General features: G+C 36.6%; 1 protein-coding gene across 2 annotated transcripts; it reads left to right on the plus strand.

Moving 5' to 3' along the window:
* Positions 1–883: 883 nt before the first annotated feature.
* P2RY10 (P2Y receptor family member 10) lies at positions 884–18,753 on the plus strand. 2 transcript variants are annotated; one of them, XM_074323779.2, is made up of 2 exons: positions 884–927; positions 17,692–18,753. In XM_074323779.2, exons 1-2 carry the CDS (start codon positions 923–925, stop codon positions 18,725–18,727), a joined length of 1,041 nt encoding a protein of 346 aa, XP_074179880.1. In that variant the 5' UTR covers positions 884–922; the 3' UTR covers positions 18,728–18,753. The 2 variants fall into 2 exon arrangements, with proteins under 2 accessions (XP_074179880.1, XP_019573100.1); XM_019717541.3 differs by lacking the exon at positions 884–927 and adding an exon at positions 2,571–2,701.
* Positions 18,754–21,993: the final 3,240 nt, after the last annotated feature.

A 21,993-nucleotide genomic window follows, 5' to 3' on the forward strand; every position in this document is an offset into this window, starting at 1 on the left:
CTAACGCAGAAGGAATTGAGGTCACAGTTCACGTGTGTTTTTTTTTACTTTTTTGTTCCACTATTGTTCCAGAAAGGATTGAAGATGGTTTGCAAGGCTGCATACTATTATGTGGATAATAAATTATCAATTTATTATCCACATAAATGGATAATGAGGTTTAAAATAATAAAGAAAAAATGGGCAAGAACATAAGAATAGGACCAAGAAAGAGGATAATCAAAAAAAGCACACCATGAAAAGATCTCCAAACTTGCTAACAGTAGACTATTAGTTCCAGGTTTTTCAGCAGACCATGTAAAAAGAGACACATGACACTATTATCAGTATCCATAAGAATCAAGTCAAACCTGTTATTTTTAAAAATCTAGTTCTTTTTAATACTAAGATCAGGTAGTACTCTTGGGGCTCCTGGAAAATACAGTATAGTATAATGAATAATTTCTTTAATAGCTGTCACTCCTAATCTACTGTTACTGTTAGAGAAGACCTAAAAGCCTCTGAAGCATCAACTCATAAACTTTTCCCAGCCTAGGAGAGATACAGTGCACCGGTTATAATAAACTTCCCTCTAAACATAGAGAGAAAATAAGAGTTCAGAACTGTGGGCAAAATGGAACAGCTGTAGTATTTTTTTAGACTCTTATGACTGGATATTTATTACTTGCTTTGAGGTGACAATAATTCCTAGACCATCAGTCATCCTCAATAATTAGTAGACTCTCTCCTAAAAGTCAATCAGAGATTATTGTTAAATTATTAGCTGTTTTTGTTTGTCCAAAGTTTTGCTCTTTTTAATTAACCCTCAAACTTTACCTAAGTTGAAATTTTCTTTGCCTAAATTGGGTCGTCACTTCTGAGCTACTTTTGCTTCCCTTTTTAGGGCCAATGAAAAGAGAGTATACTTGCATGCACGAGAGAAATGAGGTAAGCTGACAGGCTTTCTTCTTAACAATGTTAAGGTATTGTCTGTGAAATAACAGTGGGAGGTAGTAACAATAGCTAATTGTGAGGAAAGCATTCCTTTTCCCTTTCTGTCCCAGGGTTTTGCTTAACACTCAACAGATCTGGAAATTTCTTTTTCCAGAGTAGTATCATGCACTAGGAAAACTGGCTCATGGGGCCCCAACTCACAAGGGATGGATTTGTACCAGAAAGCCAATTTAATAATTTATAGTAAGGAACAGAACTGCCAAATGGACTGAAATGTGTGTTGGCCTGTCAATATATTCTCCTTTCAGTAAGGATGCCAAGTCAGAATACTAAATTAACAACAGATTGGAGCTGTATAAATATATGAAATCAGAATTAAGAAGGGGATTGCAAGGTCAAACATGTTTCATTTGATATAACTCAGCTAGGATGGATATACTCTCCTTTTGCCAGTTCTCACAAGCCATGGCCTTTTCATCAGTCAGTTAAAGCTCTTAGTTTCTAGTGCTAAAAGTGTTTCTTTTCCATCTCTTGATGTCTTTGAAATTTGTATTAGACATTTCTGAGTGTTGGACATGGCTCCATCCAGCTTTCAGAGGGCTCTGGTTTTATAAGGAGAGCTTGTTGCAGATCCATGTTGCTCAACTGCAAAAATGTTGTCATCCATTTGCTTATTTATTCAATCTTACCCATAAATCCAAATGCTATTGTTTAACCTAACACACAATACTTTATTTTTCTCCTTTGCTATGCATATTACCCAGAAGTCTCTTTGCAGCTCCAGGCCATGGTGTCTAAATGTGGTTCTCTTACCTGCCCACAGAGGTTTGTGCTGTTTGCAAGCCTTGTTTCTCAGAACTATTCTCAAACTTTGCTGACACCGTAGTCCCTAAGAGTATGATCTTTCTTTATATTCATACTTAAAAATCCCTGTGGACATTATACATAAAAACCAAAATCGTAGTAAACTGTAGGGAGACTCAGTGATCAACACTGTTCATTTGTTTATTCATTCATTATTTTAATATTTATTTTTTCATACATTCCCTCACTTATTTATTCAACAAACATTTATAAAAGTGACTTGTTCCGGACTGGTTGGGAATACAGAGATGAATCAGACATGATCGTAGCCCTCAAGCAGTTTTCAGTATACCAAAAGGGATAAGAAATGTACAGAAATAACTAAACTATATATTAAACTATGAGCCTTGAGAGATGAGAGGTTGAGGGAAATGCACTCCAGATGGAGGGAACAGCTTAAGCAAAGTTAATCTTACTGCTATTACTTCTGATTTTTCTTGAGGTTTCTTCACCCTTTGCCCCTCAGACTTGAAGAAATTGCAACTTTCTTGTTCTTGGGTAAACTCCCTTCAGATTTTGCTTCAAAATCCCATTTTGCCATGGAGCCTACTGGAATCTAGTGAGACAGATAGGCATGTGGGCTGTGGTGGAAGGAGATAAGGTGAGAAACAGTGAGGAAGACTGATATACAGTCATTGCTTGACTTAGCACAACCTTTGGCTCCTTGCTCTTTGAATTTATCTGCACCAATGAAATAAAGCTTGAGTAGCGTCATATGTTCAAGGAACTTACCTTCAGTCTGTGTAAATAAGGTTTCTGTGGTGAGACACCAAACGCACTCAACTTCCTCTTTCAACAACAAATTTGTCAGCTATCAGCAGGATCCGTACCACTTAGAGTTAGGCTTTTTTACCCCCGGCTCCCTGCAAAGAAACAAGAGTGCTAATTCCAGCAAGGCTCCAGGGTAAGTTATATCTTAGTATCTGGGAATTGGTGGTTTCATGTGGGAAGATCAGTGGTGGTATAAATGTCTAGGACAGTGGCAGATGTGGGACCAGTGTCCAAGTTGAAAATGGTCCCTGGTTCCTCATTTCAGACATCTTATAGCAGGAGTCATGGTGATTTTCCTTGAGTTTGACTGGAGTACATATTTAGGGTTAATGCTATCAGTCCCAACCATAACACAGGAGCATGGAGTCTGTGAGCGAGTTCACTCTTTGCTGAGGCTTCTTTGTTACTTCATCAATTTGGGAGGGTGACACAAAGTGGTAAGAAAAGTGTGTGCTTCTGAGACTCATTGGAAAAATTTGACATATTCAGACAGAAAAAAGAGGATTTGAATTTCTGCTCTATATTATTTATTTAGCTGCATAATGAAGACAAACTTTATGTATAAGCTCCTTGCTTTGGTAAGTTTAGCTTTCACAGATATAGCAACAGATAGTAAGTTCTATCAAGAGAGAAGGAAAGAATGTCAGATCATGAAAGAGCTCTTTAAGATCTAAATCCCTCACGATACAGATGTGAAAACTGAGAGCCAGTTAAGACACTTAGAATCACTCAGCTAGTTAATGGTAGAACAGGAACTAGAAACTGTGTCTTCTAAATCATGTCCTTTTTCCTATAGTAGCCTGTACTTACCAGACAATACTGTAAATGTATTTATAACTATGTTGGATTTTAGGTTAGGAAAGGAGAAAATATCCTAGGTGGTAAGCTCTGGTAAAATGATTTCAGAGTCTGTTCAGGGGGCCTTTCTTGATAATTTGAAAGGTGATTTTTGACCCAAGCTTAGCTGTACTGGATAGCAAAGCCACCAAAGAGAGGCACCTGTCTCTCAGTGATTATTGTTCTCATTACTCTGAGTGTTAGCAACCTCTCTGGTCCAGAGTTAAGATGACTGAATCAAAAGGGAACTTCCAGTTGGGGAATCCTTGAAGGTGGATTCTGTCTTGCCAGTTTGTACCAGGATCATTTGGTATAGAATGAAAACAAGGTTTGTTGTGCTTTTTGTGGGGAGTAATCTCAGTCCCAAGGATTCTGCAAGTGGAGACATTTTTATTTTTATTGTTCAAAGTGGATGTGGGGAATCATGACCATTTCCATTAATAGAGGAGTTTCTCTTAGCAATTTTAAAATTATTCACTGTTAAAAAAATGTGATATGCTGGTGCACTGAGGCAGGAAATGGCCTGAAGTATACAAATAAATTAGGTCATGCATTCAGGGTAACTGTCTTTGCAATTGTTTCTGTTGAACACAGGTCCTTCTTTGGTCAAAAGCAGATCATTCTGTGGCTCAACTGGGAAAGATGTTGATTTCAAGTTGTATAGTCTGCTCATATCCTGGCAGTGGTGGAGCATAAGACATCTAATGAGCATACTTATGCGTGGTTTGGAGTGGTGTCACTCAATTGGTGTCCTAACATGCAGGGATGTCTATTGCCTTCTGTCACAGCTCTAGCAAAGAAGACAGAGCTGTGTCTTGCGAAACCACCCTTTCTAACAGTTATAACAATCAGGGCAATGACTGGGAGGTAGTCTATGCTTTATTTAAAATATTTAGTCAAAAGCCTACTTCAAGCCAGGTCAGGGATTTTATAGGGAAGTTTTCATCTATTTTGATTCACATGCATCACAGCGAGAGTGATGAAGTAGATGGATCAATACACAGAAAGTAAAGTTCAAGTCCTGTCAGTGACTCACTGTGTGGCTTTAAGCAAGTTGCTTTATTTCTCTGGCTCTCAATATTCTAACCTATATAAGGGGAAAGCTTGGAATAGAAGGTCTTTAATTTCCTTTCTAGTAATACAATGATTTGACTCTAGGCTCCTAGGTGCCTGAGAAGGGTTATGTATCACGAAGTGGTATATAACGGAACTATAGTAGGGAAACCTAACTAAAGGGGACCTTCTAGAAATATAGTCTATATCTCAAAGGGAACCCAGTAACCTTTGCCAAGGGATATTATATTTCTTTCAGAATAATGTTATCATGAGAGCCTCGTTTTTTGGACCACAGGCAAATGTTTTGCAAGTAATCTTCTTTTTTTCAAATGACAAAATGCAAACAACAAACAAGGGAAATAATTCTGAAATCTGATTTCCTCAATGACAGTGTCACTCAATCAGTATTTCTCAATCTTTTAAAACCATGGTTCCCTTTGAAAAACATTTGAAAACTATCACTATAAGATTATTGCAGACTTGCCTCCCTAGGACCAGATCCTGGACTCCTAGAAAAGCCTACCCCATTGCATTAACATTTTCCAAGTACTGTGTGCCCAATAGCCAAAAATATTTTGAAGATCTGTACTTTCACCAGTTTGTACTATAGGGAAAATGATTTTGAATTTCAATACATTGCCTGCAATATGGAATATTGTTTTTTTCAAGTAACACGTTTTCCACCGTTCCACTATGATAATTATTGTTTTAGTCTGCTAGCCATCTCTCACATCTATACATTTGGGGGGTTTTCATGAACCCAGAAAAGTCCAGAATTCAACCAAAGGCTCTTGGATATTATGAGTAAATGGGAAATGAACTGACATTTATTCAATGTCTACTGTGTACCCGACATGAAAATAGGTACTTCATATACATTTTCCATTTAATCTTCACAACAATCTATGTTGCAGGTACTGTGATCCTAATTTTATAAATGAGGAAATTGAGGCCCAGAGATATGAAGTGAGCTGTTTCAGGATAGACAGCTGATAACTAAGTCAAGATATGACCTCAGGTCTGCCCAAAGAACATGATGTTTTCCACCCCGAAAATGCTGCCCCAACTGCAAAAATGACATCTAATCAGGCCTCTTTTAAAAATTATTTATAAAGGTGCATGCATGTGAGTTCAATTCAAATTTGGTTAGTTTGTGAATAGTCTAATGTTTTTTAACTCATTTTAAGGATTAAAAATAATTTTCACTTCTTCTAATTTATAGAAAAAAATGTGTGCACTTGCAGAATATATCCAAATCTTCATGGGTTATTTAGAGTTGATTTTAATTAATTCAGGAAACCACAGAGTTCCAAATTTGAGTTGCTCTTCTTTGGCTATGGTTGCAAGCGATTGAATGCAGCACCCCATATCAATGGGGGTCAGACTGACTTGGGTAATTCATGTGAGACTTTTGTCGTTGAGAGAAGAAAAAGGTAAGGTAAGGCAATGCAAGGTAAGTTTCCAATGGACTGCCAAGGGTGTCCTCTAGGGAGTGGGAAGTGTTCCAGACAGCAACTTTTCCCAATTGAATTTTCCTTTATCCCAAAATGACAAGCCCACATACTGGCACTACCATCAAAGAAAATAGGAGAAGCAAATTTGATAAACATGTTCACTTAGTGGTATTAGTGACTTAATGATGAGGGATTAAAAGAGGGGCAAATGAAAGGATAAAGCTTTTTAGAGTTGTACTAGAAAAGCAGCAGTCCCTTTGATGCCAGAGGCCTAGGTCCCACCCTCCTCACTCTGTCATTTGCTAACCTTATGTCTTGAGGTAAATTAAGTCACTTATTTTGAGTCTCAGCTTCCTGACTTGTAAAATGAGGATGACATCGTCTGACCTTATTATTTACAATATATACCTTTAGTGACGATTAACAGCAATTATAGATATAATAATGCTTTGTAAAGTATAAATCAGCAGGTGGCTTGAGATGTTGGTGGCTACATTAATGATGGCAGTGTTAGTGCTGGTACTATTAGTTTGGGGCAGGGGTTGAGAGGAGCCATATTGCTAAAGTCAAGCAAGTTAGAACTGGAAAGGCATAAAAGCTCATCCAGTTCAAATTGTCTTATTTTAATGATGAGGGAAATTAAACACACAGAATGGAAGGGGTTTAGCAGGGCAACACAAATATCTGGATATTTACTAGAATTAGTATTAGTATTGAAATAATTAATTTATATTTGAATAATTAATAGTAAAACTAATTAAATAATTAGTAGTCAAATTAGTATTTGAATATTTACTAGAATCCAAGTGTTTTAGTTCCAAATCCAGTACTCTTTTCAAGAAGTTCTAATGCTTTTGTGTATTCCCCATTCTACAACATGCTGTCACATTTAGCTCACTACTGTTATAAATAAATTTTTCCAGTATTCTATACATAGATATATTACGGCTTGGAATCACAGAAGAAAACTCCATAAAGATCTCTGGTTTTGATACAACCCTACCCTGACACCTGGTGAGCAGTCACATGCCATATATACATAGTTATAAAAGTGTTAGAAATAGAACCAAGAATTACAGCTTCTTCATCTTTGAAGAACACTCTTATCCACAGAAATCCCATTTTAAAATATCTGTCCATACAATAAGTTGTTTGGGTAAGAAGAATTTTAGCTTTCTCTGCTCATGAAGAGCCTTATTACAATTGAAATCATAATAACTGTGACATTTCAAAAGATACTTAATCCTGCTGAGCCTCCATTTTCTGATCTGTAAAGGGGTATGCTAATAATTAACTTAGAGCTCTTACACGGATTAAAGGTAACATATTAATAGCACTTAGCTAGTGATTGACAGGATGCATGTGGAAACTCCTTGGATTTAGTCTTTCACCTAGACTTAGGAATCTGGTACAAATTCTGATGTTACAATAATGTAAGCTCACTTTGCTTGTACTTTTGTGAAACCACAGTATTGAGGTAATTGGTTAAGAAGAAAAGCTGCCTTTGTGTAGATGTTATTGGTACTTACTAAGCTCTTGGACTCGGCTTCATTTAATCATATTTAAACACCTGACATAAATCTGTGTTCTGAGACAAATTTTAGGTATTTCATAAAGTGAAGTGTTTAATGACCAAATTCTCATTTAAGTTTATGGGATTCCTGTTGGATTTGAAATAAAAAGCTGCGATTGTAGTCTTTGAAACTCTTAAGTGTCCAGATATATTAGACTCCATCTTTATTATCCTTGCCCTGCCCATATTTTCCTCAGTAGCATAGGGAAAAAGACTATGGCTGTTGCTTGGGAGAGTAGCTCATGAGAGAGACATTAAAAGTAAAACTGCCTAAGTCTTAGCTAATATGTGTCTATTCTCCATATACTTACCTTTACAAATCAATGTGTATGAACTGAGCCCCTACTATGTGCCTAACCCTCTGCTAAGCAAAGTAAAGAGTATAAAAGTCTAAGATACAGAGACTTCCCTCAGAGAGAGATTTTCATTGTGTGGCCTATAAGTCCACTAAGAGTACAAAAAAGGAGGAAGTTATAATAGGATTGCCCAGGGCAAGGAAAAGATGAGGATTGAGATAGGACCTTAAAATAGGACTAAAATATTGACCTCTGAGATGGGATCAAGGAAGAAAGGAGTTTGTTGGAGTTTTAGTCATAATTTTATACCAATCTTCATTATTAGGACCATCCTTAGAGCCACACATTAAAAGTGAATCTTATTGGCTCAAAGATGGTAGCTGATTTTTTGCTCTGATTATCACCTTAGAACTCTGTGCTGGTCATTCCCTTTAAGGTTTAGAGCCTATCACCAGATTTCTCTTTCAAGAGAAGAGGTATCCCTCTTCACAGTCCTGGTACTTGGTGTAGGCAGCGTGTACCCTGGACACAGCACTGCACACTGGAGAAACCAAAAGGCATCTACTTCTTTAATGATTGGTATCAGAATCACTGGGAATTCTGCTCTCATATCTGTCTGGGTGGTCCACAAACACAGAGTTAGGGGTCTGTAGTATATGCCGAGGACGTGGCATTTTCACAGGTTATAATTTTGTTGACCTTTATTGTCTGTGTGATCATAGTTAGCTGAGTTGGTTATGCAACATTAATGAGGTTAAATTCCTGGGGTTATTCCCTACATAGGCTAGTTAACATCAACTATTTTAATATGTTTAGCTTTGTTTTAGGGTTAGAAAGAAAGACAGTGATAAAGAAATTCAGGACATGACCTCTGACTTAACAAAACTCACAGCCCAGTGTGGAGAGATCCATAAATAATTAAAAATATAAGAGTTATCATAAGGCAGATTATTTGTTCAGTTAAAGATATTTACTGAATGACTAGGTGCCTATCATTCTGCTGGGTTCTGGAGATTTAAAGATAAGTAAGACATGGCGTTCGCCTTCAAAATGTTCATGGTTGAGTTAGAAATACAGATACATAAATGGAAAACTTTAATCTAATTCAGTGAGCATATTGTTAAAACAATTCCTGTGGTGACATGGTAGCCCAGATTTGCATTTTTATACATCATTTTGGTAGCAAAGTAGAGAATATATTTTAAGAGGACAATCTTTGAGTCAGGTAGATCAATTAATCAGTATTTTAATAATCGAGAGAGAGAGAGAAATCATGGTTGATTAAATGAAAGAGAAGAAGAGGTCTAGGATTTTTCTGAGGATTCTGGGTCTTGTAACTGGGTAGATTGTGGTGGATATATAAAAGGAAAGGTCAGGGAGTATGATGAGTTTCATTTTATACATATTTATTTTGAGGTGTCTGGGAGACATTCAAATGGGAAATCTCAGCTGGAAGTTGGACATATAGGTTTAACATCTGAGGAGAGGCCATGCCTAGACACAGAGACATGAGGATCATCAAGATATGGCTGGTAATTGAAGCCATGAAAGTGAATGATGTTAGTTAGCACTGGGATGCTGAATAAGAAGAGAAGATGCAGACCTGAGAATAACGGACATTTAAAGGATATGCAGATAATAAAGAAAACATGAAAGAGACTCAGTATGAAAGGGTATACATTTAAGAAGGAGAATCAAGAAAGAGTTGTGGTTAAGAAGCCAAATGACAGGATCATTTCAAAAAGATGGAAGTGGTCAGACTGTGTCCATGGCAGCAAAGAAGTCATGCATGATTCAGCAGCATGATGGTCATTTGTCATTTTTGCTAAAGCAGTTTCAGTGAGGTTTTGATGGAATGCATGCTATCTTGGAGTGCATTGAAGAATGGATATAAAGTAAGGAAAAGTAAACAATCAGTGTAAACTATTGTGAGTTTATTTAAGAAGAGAAGGAAAGTGACAAAGCTAGAATAAGATGCATAGACAAGATAAGATTATTTCAGGGGCTGGAGAGACTTGATGACAAAGATCTGACTGAGAGTGGAGGAGAGAATGATGATCTAGGATTAAAAGAGATCATTTAATAAGAAATAAAAGGGATTAAGAACATGGGAATTCATCTTGAGCAACAGGAAAGACAGCTGTGTTGAGAAGTAAGAAAGATGTAGCTGCACATAAGATTGTGTGTGTTGGGAGGGGACAATGGATGAAATTGAATTGCTTCTCACCAAATAAGCTAAATTTTCTCTGTGATTTAAGAAGTAAGATCCTCTGCAGGAAAAAAACAACAAAAAACATGGGGGATTGGAGAAGAGGAGAGAAGAAGCTTTAGTAGAGTTGTGAAAGTGCTGAATGGCCATCATGGGAATAGGAGAAGATACTAGTCAGAGGTGTGCAAAAGGAGGCTGGAGCAAAATAATCTTAGACTGGAGATCATAAATTTCTAGTTTGGGCATTCTAAATAGATCCTGATACTTTTAATAGGATCATTTAGCAGTTAGGACAGCAAAAAAAAAAAAAAGAACTGTGGACTTGTTCTGGGATTTAGGCCTTGCCAGGTTGGTGCATCAGAATAATGGCAAACAAGGAATTTAAGGGTTCTAATATGAGAGTAGTTAAGTTGATCATTTAATCTAGGCTGGGTAGGGGAGGAAGTTATATGAGGAAGGATGCTGGGTAAGAGCAGGAGAAATTGAGAGATTTTGAAATTTAAGGTCTCTGGGAGTATATGGTTCAAACTAGTATGGTGCAATTTACAGTGCAGCTGAGTGATAATGTTAGAGAAATAAAACCATTTGTAGAGTCAAAAATTGATAAAGCTTGGCAGATAGTACAAATTTGAAAAGCTTGGAAGAGAGTACTTCCTTGGAATAAGAAAGAGGTGAATTGACTCAGATTGTCAGGAGCCATGAATGCTGTGAGCTGCTGATTTTAAAGAGCTTTGGAAAGATGCAAAGCTGTGATATCTTTTTATATTTCACATGTTTTAAAAACTAAATTATCTTTGACTCCTCAGTTAAACAGTCTCCAAAACTGGTCAATTCTATTTCTGATTTTTATTTCAAATTGTAATGTCCATACTATAATAAGTCCAGAGCTTATTTTTTTATTATCTCAACTGTTGCAATAATAGGGTGACCAGCTATACTGTTTGCCCTGCCCTGTCATGGTTTTAGCACTAAAAATTCTGTCCCAGGAAACCTTCAGACCTAGGCAAACCTGGAATGTTGATCACCCTACAAACTTCCAAATGATTTGGACTTCTTATCTCTGTTTTTCCATCTTTTTAATCCATCATCCACACTGTTGCCAGAGTGATCTTTCTAAAACACAATTATGGCAATATCACATCTATTCCCAGAATCCTTCAATGATTCCCCATAAAACCCTCCATGATCTGGTTGTATCTACATTTTTTAGTCTCTTCTCCTTTCTATTACCTTCTCCCACTTTTACCTCCCATTCGATCTTCTACACCAACTCACCCTATTCTCCACCTGGGCTAGAACACCTATGATTATATAGGTCATTTGTTTTTATACTCTGAGACTTTAAAACTTTTTTATTTTGTTTTACTTTTTAAATTAAATGTATTGGGGTGACACTGGGTAATAAAACTTTAGGATTTTTTAATGCAATTCACTCACTTTGGGAATTCCTTTCCCATCATTTCTTCTCCTACACCCTGCTCACCCCACAACTGTTTATTGAAAATGAATTTATCCTTAAAGTTGAGCTTGCAATTCTCCTTTTCTGTGAAGGATTCATTTCTACCTCCACAAAAACTTCTTTGTTATGTCTTTCATGGCACATTTAAAAATCTATAATGACGCTGCATTGTACACTTGAAGCTGAAGCTGAACAATAATGAATGTGAACTACAAGTTCATATGTGTGTGTGTGTGTGTGTGTGTGTGTGTGTGTGTGTGTGTATACTTACAAGAAGCGGAGTACAGATTTAAGAATACAGACAGTGGAAATGTAACGGTTCTGTGCGATGTCAGAGGGATAATGGATGGGGGGAGGAGGGTTCACACAGTATGAGGGATATAAATGATAAAAAAATCTATTATGATTAGTTATTCTTATGTCTATCTTTCCTAAATGACTATAACCTTCTTGAGGGCAACAATCATGTATTATTCTTCACTGAAATTTCCCACCCCACTCCACCATCACCAGCAAGTAGCATGTTGTATACACACATAGAAGAATGTTTATTTGCTGAATGAAATCATGAATTACTAAATCTCATATAAATATTATTGGTAATACCCAGTGCAGGCTTTCTTGAGGAAATTGGACTTGACAACAGTTTTGAAGAGCTGCTAGGATATAAATACAATAGTGCATAATTCAGACAAAGTACAGTTAACTTTATCTCTTCCCCAGTCACCACTTCTATTTTTCTCTCCAAACCTATACCTACAGAGACCAATAAGAGGATGCAGATGGCTTGACGCATGTGCCGTATTCTCTGACTTGAGGTGCTCTATCTCTAAGAATTCAACAGAAGTAGCCTGACATGTTACAAAGAACATTGAGTAAGAGGCCTACAAACCTCACTTTTGGTCCTAGTTCCACCATATTCTAACCCTGTGACTTAATAGGGTACCAAATTGTTCTCAAATGTGTCTCTTTGTCAGCTAAAAACTATAATAGGGGTATTATTCGTATTTGTCTCACTTAACTCACAAGGATGATGCTGTGCTAACATAATTATTTCTTGTCACCTAAGCCATTTATCTCAGTTCTTGTCATTCGCTGATTGTGATGTTGGAGATTTAAAAAATATTTCCCCCACCAGACCAGAAGCTTCACAGGGACCAAAAATTATAGCGGGTGATTCTATTTTATACACAGAACTTAACACAGAGTTCATAGGATGATGCTTATTAAATACAGATGGTGCCAAAAAATGTATACACATTTTAAGAGAGCAAAAAACTGTATTAAATTGTAATACTCAACATAAACTGATAACAAAAGGTGAATACAAGTCACGTTTGACTTCTGCAATTACAAGAGGTGCTCAAAGTGGTTACCATCAGCGTAATTTTGTACAGTTTTTTTCATTTCTTAAAATATGTATACATTTTTTTGGCACCTTCTGTATATGATGACTGACTGATGACCTCCAAGGCAGTCGGAATCCTCAAAAAGTCATGGGGAAAAAAAAAGCAAATAGAAAAACTTATTTTCCCTTTATACTTATTTTCCATCTGTGGAGAATTTTGAGAACTACAGATGCAGCCTTCTCACTCTCATTCCAGGTCCCATGCATAGGTGGGTAGGAAATTACTTGCTGATGAGATAAGGAAAGTGATCCTTTCACAAATAACAACCAACAACAATAAGGGATTGAGATGCTTTTGGAAATAGATTAGAAGGACTACTACCTTCTTCCTGAGTTTCAGATAATAGTGTTGATGGTCCTCTGAGATCTTGGGCCATGCTGGTTTCTACCCATAGGATATGTCTGACTACCTGTCATTTCTAACTTTTTAAATTTATTTTGCACGTTCTTCAGGCTTCTACAGGCATGACTTTTATGAGTTGAAAAAGGTAGGTGCAGGGAATATTGATGATAATAGCCCAATTAGAAGATAAAATTTAAGGAAACAGCAGGCAGCAGAAATGCATCACTCAATAAATCAGGGTTTACATTTTTGCATAGAGTTGCCGAATACAGACTTTAAACTATTGTGTATGCAATTCAATCCAATTATACTACTTTTATTGCTAAATAGCAGTTTATCTTGGCTATATGGTGATGAACAGAACAGAGTTTGTTATGGCATGAATAGAGCTAACGACATAGTTGGTAAAATAGCCAATAAACATGTAAACAGACCTTTGAATTACAAATGTTGATGCTATAAAGAGAAAGAACAGAGAGTAAAAGAGTATATAGTGATGTGTAGGACTACCTAGATAGTACTGACAGTGAAGTTCTCTCTGACCTGCAAACTGACATTAAATGGAGTCAGAGAAGTGAAGATCTAGAGGAAGAGAATTCCTGACAGAGAGGACAACATGAGCAGAAGACTTAGTCAGGAACAAAAGCTTGGCTTGTTCTAAAATGTGAAAGCATCTTGGTGTACTTAAAACACCATTGAGGAAGAGGATGGCATGAGCTGATATAGAAGGGCACAAGAGCCATATTAGGTATGGCCTTTAAGGCCACAGTAAGAAGTTTGGCCTTAATGCAATATAGAACATGCAAAGGATTTTAGACAGGAGAATGACATAATATTTCAAAGAAAGATCACTTTGGCCACAGTGTGGAAAGGGTAAGAATGGGTCAAGAAATGACAGAGTTCCTGTCATAAAGAAGTGCAAAATCTAATTAAAGAGAAAGACATGTTAACAGAATTTCAGTAAGTGTGGTAAGTGCCATGACAGAGATAAGGGAATATGAAAACAATCACATATTCCAATTCCAATACACCACCTTTACACTATTCAGTTTTTGTGACTTTAGCACAACTTACTTTACCTCTCTTGGTCTCAGTTTCCTCATTTGTAATATAGAAATAATTATAGGGCTGCTATGAGAATTAACGAGATAATATGTGAAGAGTGCTTAGCCTGCAAATAGATGATAGCCCTCAATAAATGGTAGCTGTAATTAATGTTAGCATTAGACACAGTATGTGGAATGGACTGCAAGGGGCAAGATGCAGGGAGTCCAGTAAGGTATCTGTCACAACAGTCAAGAAGAATGATGACAGTGGCGTGGATTAAGATGGCAACAATAGAAGTACAGATGGATTGAATATGGATTTGAGAGCTTTTTAGGAGGAGAATCACCTGGTTTCTGATGGGATATGGGTAAAATGTAGTGATAGAGGTTGGATGAATTGCCAGTTTCTAACTTGAGTGTCTGGGAGGAGAGTCATGGCACTGACTGAGAAGGGAACTCAGACTTAAGTCTGACACCAACCTCACACCACATTCTGAAACAGGAAACAAAAATACATCTATATTGAAGGGGAGAAAGACTGGCATCACAGTGGGCAAAAACAACCAGTAGTCAACAGTAGAGCCAGAGCCAAAGAGAGAGAAAGAGACAGAGTCAGAGGTAGAGACAGAGAGAATGAACATATTCTGACTTTAGCCCTTCCATTCAGCATTTTCCTGTTAGTGGCTTCTTAGGTTGTTCTCCTTTCTTAAATTTCAGAAATGTCACAGATTGCCCACAACGAGTTAAACATTCCTTCTCTGAGAGCGTTTATATTTCTGCCCTAAAAAAGAAATCCCCCCCAGCATCTCCCTATAATTGGGGATTTTATGTATAATAATAGTCACCAAACAGATTTTGGGGAAAACCCTTCCTACCTCCCTTTCAATCTGGAGAAGAGAAGAGGTTTAGGAAAGCAGGCCATGAAAATCTCTAAACTCACAATAGACTGTGAATTGCAGAGGCTTTAAGAACCCACAGGAAAGAGATGAGAACTCGCCCTTTTAGTAAGTGAAACTTACTACACCAGTGAAGCAGGAACAATTCCTCATGTCTGTAAATTGAAAAAGTAGAAGTGTGATTTGGGTGTGTGTGAGCTGTTCTTAGTTCTTGAAACTGAAATGCACGCAATGTATCTTCCCTTGCTCTCTCATAGCCTCTGTATGGATAATAGATGAGAGTAGAAACAGTGCTAATATTAAAGTCAAAGTGGGTGATGAGGAGGGATTGGTGATGTGTGTGAGAGAAAATTTTTAGTTATATCCTAATGGCCTACCTAGAGTAATCCTAGTGTTATAAAATAATTAGATTCTACTGTGGGATTAGAAAGGTTTTACTATAATGTGCCCTCCAGGTGTCACAATGAACCCCATTCTATTAAGTAGTTCCTCCTGAGCAGGGAGAAGCAAGTGGTATAGTAGAAATAGCATAGACTTTGGAACAAGTATGGAACGATAGTAAATCTCATTGTTAACATTTTCTAGCATTGTTACCGCGGGCAATTTACTGAATCTCTTTGAACCTTAGTTTCCTCATCTGCATATGAGAGTAATAATTGTACCTACCTCTTAGGACAGTTGTGAGAATGAAATTAGATAATGCATGTAAAAAATTCCATTACAGATTCTGGGGTGCATCATTGATAGTCACACCGTGATGATTATCTACTGTCTTTTCACCTGTGAGCACCCCTCTGCCCTCTGTTGTAAGTCATACATACATAAGGAAGATGACTGTGTGATTTTTCAGGACATATCATAGACCAGCCAAGTAGGGACAATGGAATATCAGAGGAATGTGAAAGTAGTTTTCAGAGTAATGGTAGCTCATAACATTGACTTTCTTTTATCTGTGAATTAAAATTAATCACTTGGTGTTCTGTTTTTTTTTTTGTTGTTGTTGTTGTTTAAATCACATTTCTATTTCCTGGAGTATGACTTAAATATATATACATATATATATATATATATATATATATATATATGTAATTCTGCTACTTATAAGGAGAATTTGAAAGCAAGCTATTCCTCTGTTTTTATAAACACAAAACAAAACAAAATAAAAATAATAACAACAAAAACCCTTATTCCATATGAGGAACTACCTTACTGCTTTATTTCTTCCACTTCTAGCTCTAAATGCAACAAACATTTATTTCTGCAATATGGACAGAAGCTACGTTTGTAAAAGGTTAAGCACATTGTCCTCATGTTTGAAGTCATACATCTCTGTTCAGTGGCTTTGTTACCTTAATGAACTCCTCTCTGGGCCTTACTTTTTCTACTTGTATTATGTGGAGGATGAATGAAATGATTTTCAAAGCTCCTTTCCAGTCTAAAATTCTATAAGAAAGTGAAAGTAAAAGAATGAGATTGTTGCTTTTCTGCTATTCTTATTTTCAGGCAGCCTGCATAAATCCACAGTGAGACCTTGAAAAGCCCTAAAGATTACTCTATATTCCCCAGGTCCTATATATAATACATAATAAAAACCACACTGAAGCATAAAATAAGATTAAGGAAGTCCAAAAATCTTTTTTTCCCCTTATGATAACTACTTTACTGAAAAAAATATTAAAACTTAAACTGTTTCCAAAAAATGATATTGGTGGCCTGTTTTGCTGGTGTCCTAATCAGTATTCACTGTTGGATAATCTGTCATGTCCATGATGTCACACCAGTACAGAATTCCCCTTAGAGGAAGAGTTTCCTGTCCAGACTATATAAGGGAAAATATCCTAGTTCAGCTTCTAAACTCATATATTACTGAAGTTTTTCACATAAATTTGTAATATGGCCTAAGCCGAGAGAGAGAGAGAGACAAAATGCACAAGAACCACCAGCTATTGTGATAAAATAATAAGTAGGTAACATTCCCAAGCCCTGAACTTCAGCCAGGATACTGGCAATGCAGGGTAAAAGGGCAGGCTATTTTCCAAGTGCTGGAGTGCCAAGATAGGAAGTCAGGACCCAATGCACAAGTTGGCAAACAAGGGAGAGACGAAGGGACAAAAATGGTGAAGCTGGATTTCTATCATTGCAATTGGGAATGAGTGAGCAGTATTCACTTTAACCAAAGCTTGAGGCAAGACAAATTTAGACACAGAAGAAACAGACACAACTGCCACACACTTTTGGCTATGGCGAGAACAATAGACTAAATGTTTCAGGACATGCTTACTTGCAACAGAAAACTTAGACTATCTGGGCCTTGCTTTTTCTACTTCTATTATGTGGAGGCTGAATTAAATGTGTTTCCATGGTCCTCTAATTGAATAATTGGATGACCTTACATCAGTAGTAGATCTTCTATGAGATTTGCTTTTTCATCTGTAAACAGGTCCCTTCTAATTGTAATATTCTATGTCTTTGTAAGTACAAAAAGGAATCTGGGTGTTGACTAAAGAACTGACTATTATACTCTGTTTTTTCTTTGCTTTGGGCAGGAATCATAACTCCACGGCTTACCTTGATGAATATACTGAAACATTCAAGATGGGTTGCAACGGTACAAGCAGTGATGAGACTAACTGCAATGTCACTAATGTAACATTTCAATACTCTCTCTATGCAACCACCTACACCCTCATATTCATCCCTGGTCTTCTGGCCAACAGTGCAGCCTTGTGGGTTCTGTGCCGCTACATCAACAAGAAAAATAAAGCCATCATTTTCATGATCAACCTCTCCGTGGCTGATCTTGCCCATGTGCTGTCCTTACCCCTCCGGATTTACTATTACATCAGCCATCACTGGCCTTTCCAAAAGACCCTTTGCCTGCTGTGCTTCTACCTGAAGTATCTCAACATGTATGCCAGCATTTGCTTCCTGACATGCATCAGCCTTCAGAGGTGCTTCTTTCTCCTCAAGCCCTTCAGGGCCAGAGACTGGAAGCGTAGGTATGATGTGGGCATCAGTGCTGCCATCTGGGTCGTAGTGGGGACTGTATGTTTGTCATTTCCCATCATGAGAAGCACGGACTTAGCCAACAACAATGAGTCCTGCTTTGCTGATCTTGGATACAAGCGAATGAATGCAGTGACTTTGGTTGGGATGATTACAGTTGCTGAGCTGGCAGGATTTGTGATCCCAGTAGTAATCATAGCATGGTGTACCTGGAAAACTACCATATCCTTGAGACAGCCATCAATGGCTTTCCAAGGAATCAGTGAGAGGCAGAAAGCACTGCGGATGGTTTTCATGTGTGCTGCAGTCTTCGTCATATGCTTCACTCCCTATCATATTAACTTTATATTTTACACCATGGTAAAGGAAGCCATCATTAGCAGCCCTTCCATTGTCAAAAGTACATTGTATTTTCACCCTTTTTCTCTATGTCTTGCAAGTCTCTGCTGTGTTTTGGATCCGATTCTCTATTACTTCATGGCCTCAGAGTTTCGAGACCAACTATCCCGCCATGGCAGCTCTGTGACCCGTTCCCGCCTCATGAGCAGGGAGAGTGGTTCATCAATGATTGGCTAAAAAATAAAATAACTTTTCAATTACAACTTTGTTTAACTATGTTTCCTGTTTTTCTCCCCTCATAGGCCAAATAATCAGCCAGATAATTTCTTTAATTGAACTTTGGGAATAATAGAAATAAATGTCCTCTTTTGTAATAGTTGTGGTCAAAGGGCTGTGATGGTGAAGGCAGACGGTGAAAAATGTGGGAGAGGAAGGGAAGATGGAATTTACCTGTTTCCTCTTTAAAATTCTAAGGCACTTTCTTATTTAACATATCTAGATCAAGTTTTTACAGATGTTTTCAACCAAATGGAAATTGGATATTTTATCTTAAACATTTCTTCAGTAAATATGATATTGTCAATAAGATACAGTCAATGAATCTTTTCCAGATGTAAAAGTAAGTCTTTGTTTTTAATATAAAGACATTTATTTGTGAATGAGAGTAAAAACCTGTAGTCTTTCTAAGAGATAAATGCACAGGACGATGGGGAGAATGAAGACTGAGGAAATTTGCACATGAATTTCAGAACCACAAACCTATTACTGATTAAATGGTATGGGAACTTGTTTATTCACTGAAAATGTATTGGATGCCTATATTTGATGAAAATATATTGCCACTTTCTTAGGTACTTTCACATTTAGCATCTCATCTGGCCCTTCTTGTAAATTTGTGGAAGTTCTCAATACAAATAAATAAATGGAACCTCAGGGAAATGAAGCAACTTGCCTGGTAATAAACAGTGGTGAGTCAAAATGTGTCCCATATACACCACATATGTGGGTTTTTTTTTTAATTTTATTTTATTAAATTTATTGGGGTGACAATTGTTAGTAAAATTACATAGATTTCAGGTGTACAAGTCTGTATTACATCATCTATATGTTTAAGTTATCCCCTCTGTTTGTATTGTTATTTTTACTAGTTCAAAACTAAACTTGATTTGAATGGTGAAGACACAGACTAAAGCTAAACCACATGAGACTGAGACCATTTTTACACAATTTTGCCTGAGATTATCTGGAAAGTCTGTGGGTTGCAGGGGTGAATGTCAGGTTTCGGGCTGTAAGATATCAAATGATAAATAGATAGATTGCTCTAGTACTGTCCTGATCTATAAAATCCTGATGATTAGGAGCATAAGAGACACAAATAGTTCATTATTTCTCCCAAAATATAATTTAAGGCTTATTTTAGGCCATACAAATCCCATAAATAGATTAAAGAAAGAAAACTGTAAAGCTGAGAGATGAACATTCTGTGAAATTTAATTTTTTTGAGCTTGCCCAACCTCTTTCTTCTTAAACAATAATATACATCTTTCTGAACAAATTTGTGTTTACTAAGAAATTTCTCTATGACCAGAGCTCAGAGAATTGCATGAGAAACTGAAAATATTATCACACCATGAATGAATGGGAGAAAGTGTGTATCCTTTTTCTGGAAATCTTATCTTCATTTTTCTGGAGGTTATAGATATTGTTTCAGAGTCATTATGAAGGGTTTGAATATAAGCAATCCTGTTTCTCCGGTTGACATTTATGAAGCTACATCCATCATTCTAATCCTTTACACCACCAATTTAAATAACAAAACCACTAGGTGTGCAGAGAGGATGAAGGAAGTGGCAGTCCTCAAAATATCCATTTGCACAGACTGGCTATGGAAGAGGACAAAGGGACAACTAAGAAGGAATTAAAACAAAAAAGAACAAGATTTCAAGGAGGGAGAGAGTTCTGTAATTATAAAGTAATGAAACTGTTGTTGTTTTTTTGTTTGTTTGTTTGTTTGTTTGTTTTGTGTGTGCTTTATTAACTGGCATCTGAAGGCACTGCATAAAGTGGGTTTCCAGATATGCTTGGAAATAATGGCAACGTTATCAGAATGACTACATAAACAGCCTCACTGTAAGGAGTGATTTTGAAAGAAGTCCATTTGGAACTACTCATCTGCTATGCTTGTGGAGAAAAGGAACCTAAGTTCTAAATAGTCACACCTTACAGTCTCTCTTTTCAATTTATCCACAAAAGATAGTGTTTCAAGCACAGGATTTGTGGATGAGTGGGCACATTCAATTATGTGCCTTTCTTTTGGCCACCATTAAAGTGGAATCATTAAGCTTTTTCTGACATGTGAGTTCCTATTGTACTGAGAGAGAAAAAGATAACACCAAAGCAAGAAATATTTAGTTCTTGAATTTTAAAGGCTGGGATGCCTTACATAATTCCAGTGGAAATAGTGATGATACTTGAGATTATGAGGTAACAGCTCAAGAAATCTGTGAGATTGATTGAAGGTATTGCAATGAACAATTTAAATAGTTATTGTTATGCTTATCAAAGGGACATGAGGTGAGACAAAGAGAACAGCAAAATATATATTCTTGAATAAGCTTTTCAAAAAGTCATCAAAAAGCTTGACATTTTCCCCATATCTCTGCAAGATACCAGTCAAAATCCACTTATAAACCATTCAGAATCTCATAATCCTGATGAAAACTCTTTAACCTGCTGATAGTTTTGGTGAGAGAGAGAGAGGATTTTGAAGAATGTGATAACTTTGTACAACAATCTATATGAACTTAAATGGAGTTTATGCATGATTGGTTATGCTGTTCACATTTAAAAAGCTTTAAAAACTACCACAGAGTTTAAACATTGATAATAGATTAAATAAATTATACTTGTGGAATATGTGGTCATATCTATAAAAATATTAAGCATCATGCTGTTATGTGAAAAATTAACTCTCCTATTATAAAATTGCTTCTATAAGAAAATCAGTTTCTTCTTACATTCTTTTGCATATTTTTTAGGAATATAACACACCATAAATGTAAGGTTACTGTTTATAATAGAAATTTTGAACCACATTTCTCTTTTAAGTAGTAAGTAGTTTGGGTGTCATATTAATTCTTTATAGCTAATACTGTGCCTTTAAGTACATTAGAAATGCAATATGTAATTACAAATAAAATTATGCTATTATACTTTAAGGCTTTAAAAGAGTTAATTAATCTCCCAAAGTTCCAAACTGACCACCAATAAACAATTAAGGTACCTTGGCTCCTTGATGTTTTAATCATTAACCATGATTTTGTTTTTGGAATAGAAAATTAGTTTCCATCTTTTGTACAGGTATTACTTTGTCCAAGTAAATTGTATATGCAGTATTTTCAATACAAAGAATTGATAGAGTAAGGAGGGAACAATTGGTTTACAGAAGCTGAATCTCATATTGGGTACTAAGGAGGAAGAGAGAGATAAACAAAATTCCAGAA

The sequence above is a fragment of the Rhinolophus sinicus genome, chromosome 18, assembly GCF_057876585.1.
Source record: "Rhinolophus sinicus isolate RSI-liver-muscle chromosome 18, RSI-T2T, whole genome shotgun sequence".
NCBI classification, from domain to species: Eukaryota; Metazoa; Chordata; class Mammalia; order Chiroptera; family Rhinolophidae; genus Rhinolophus; species Rhinolophus sinicus.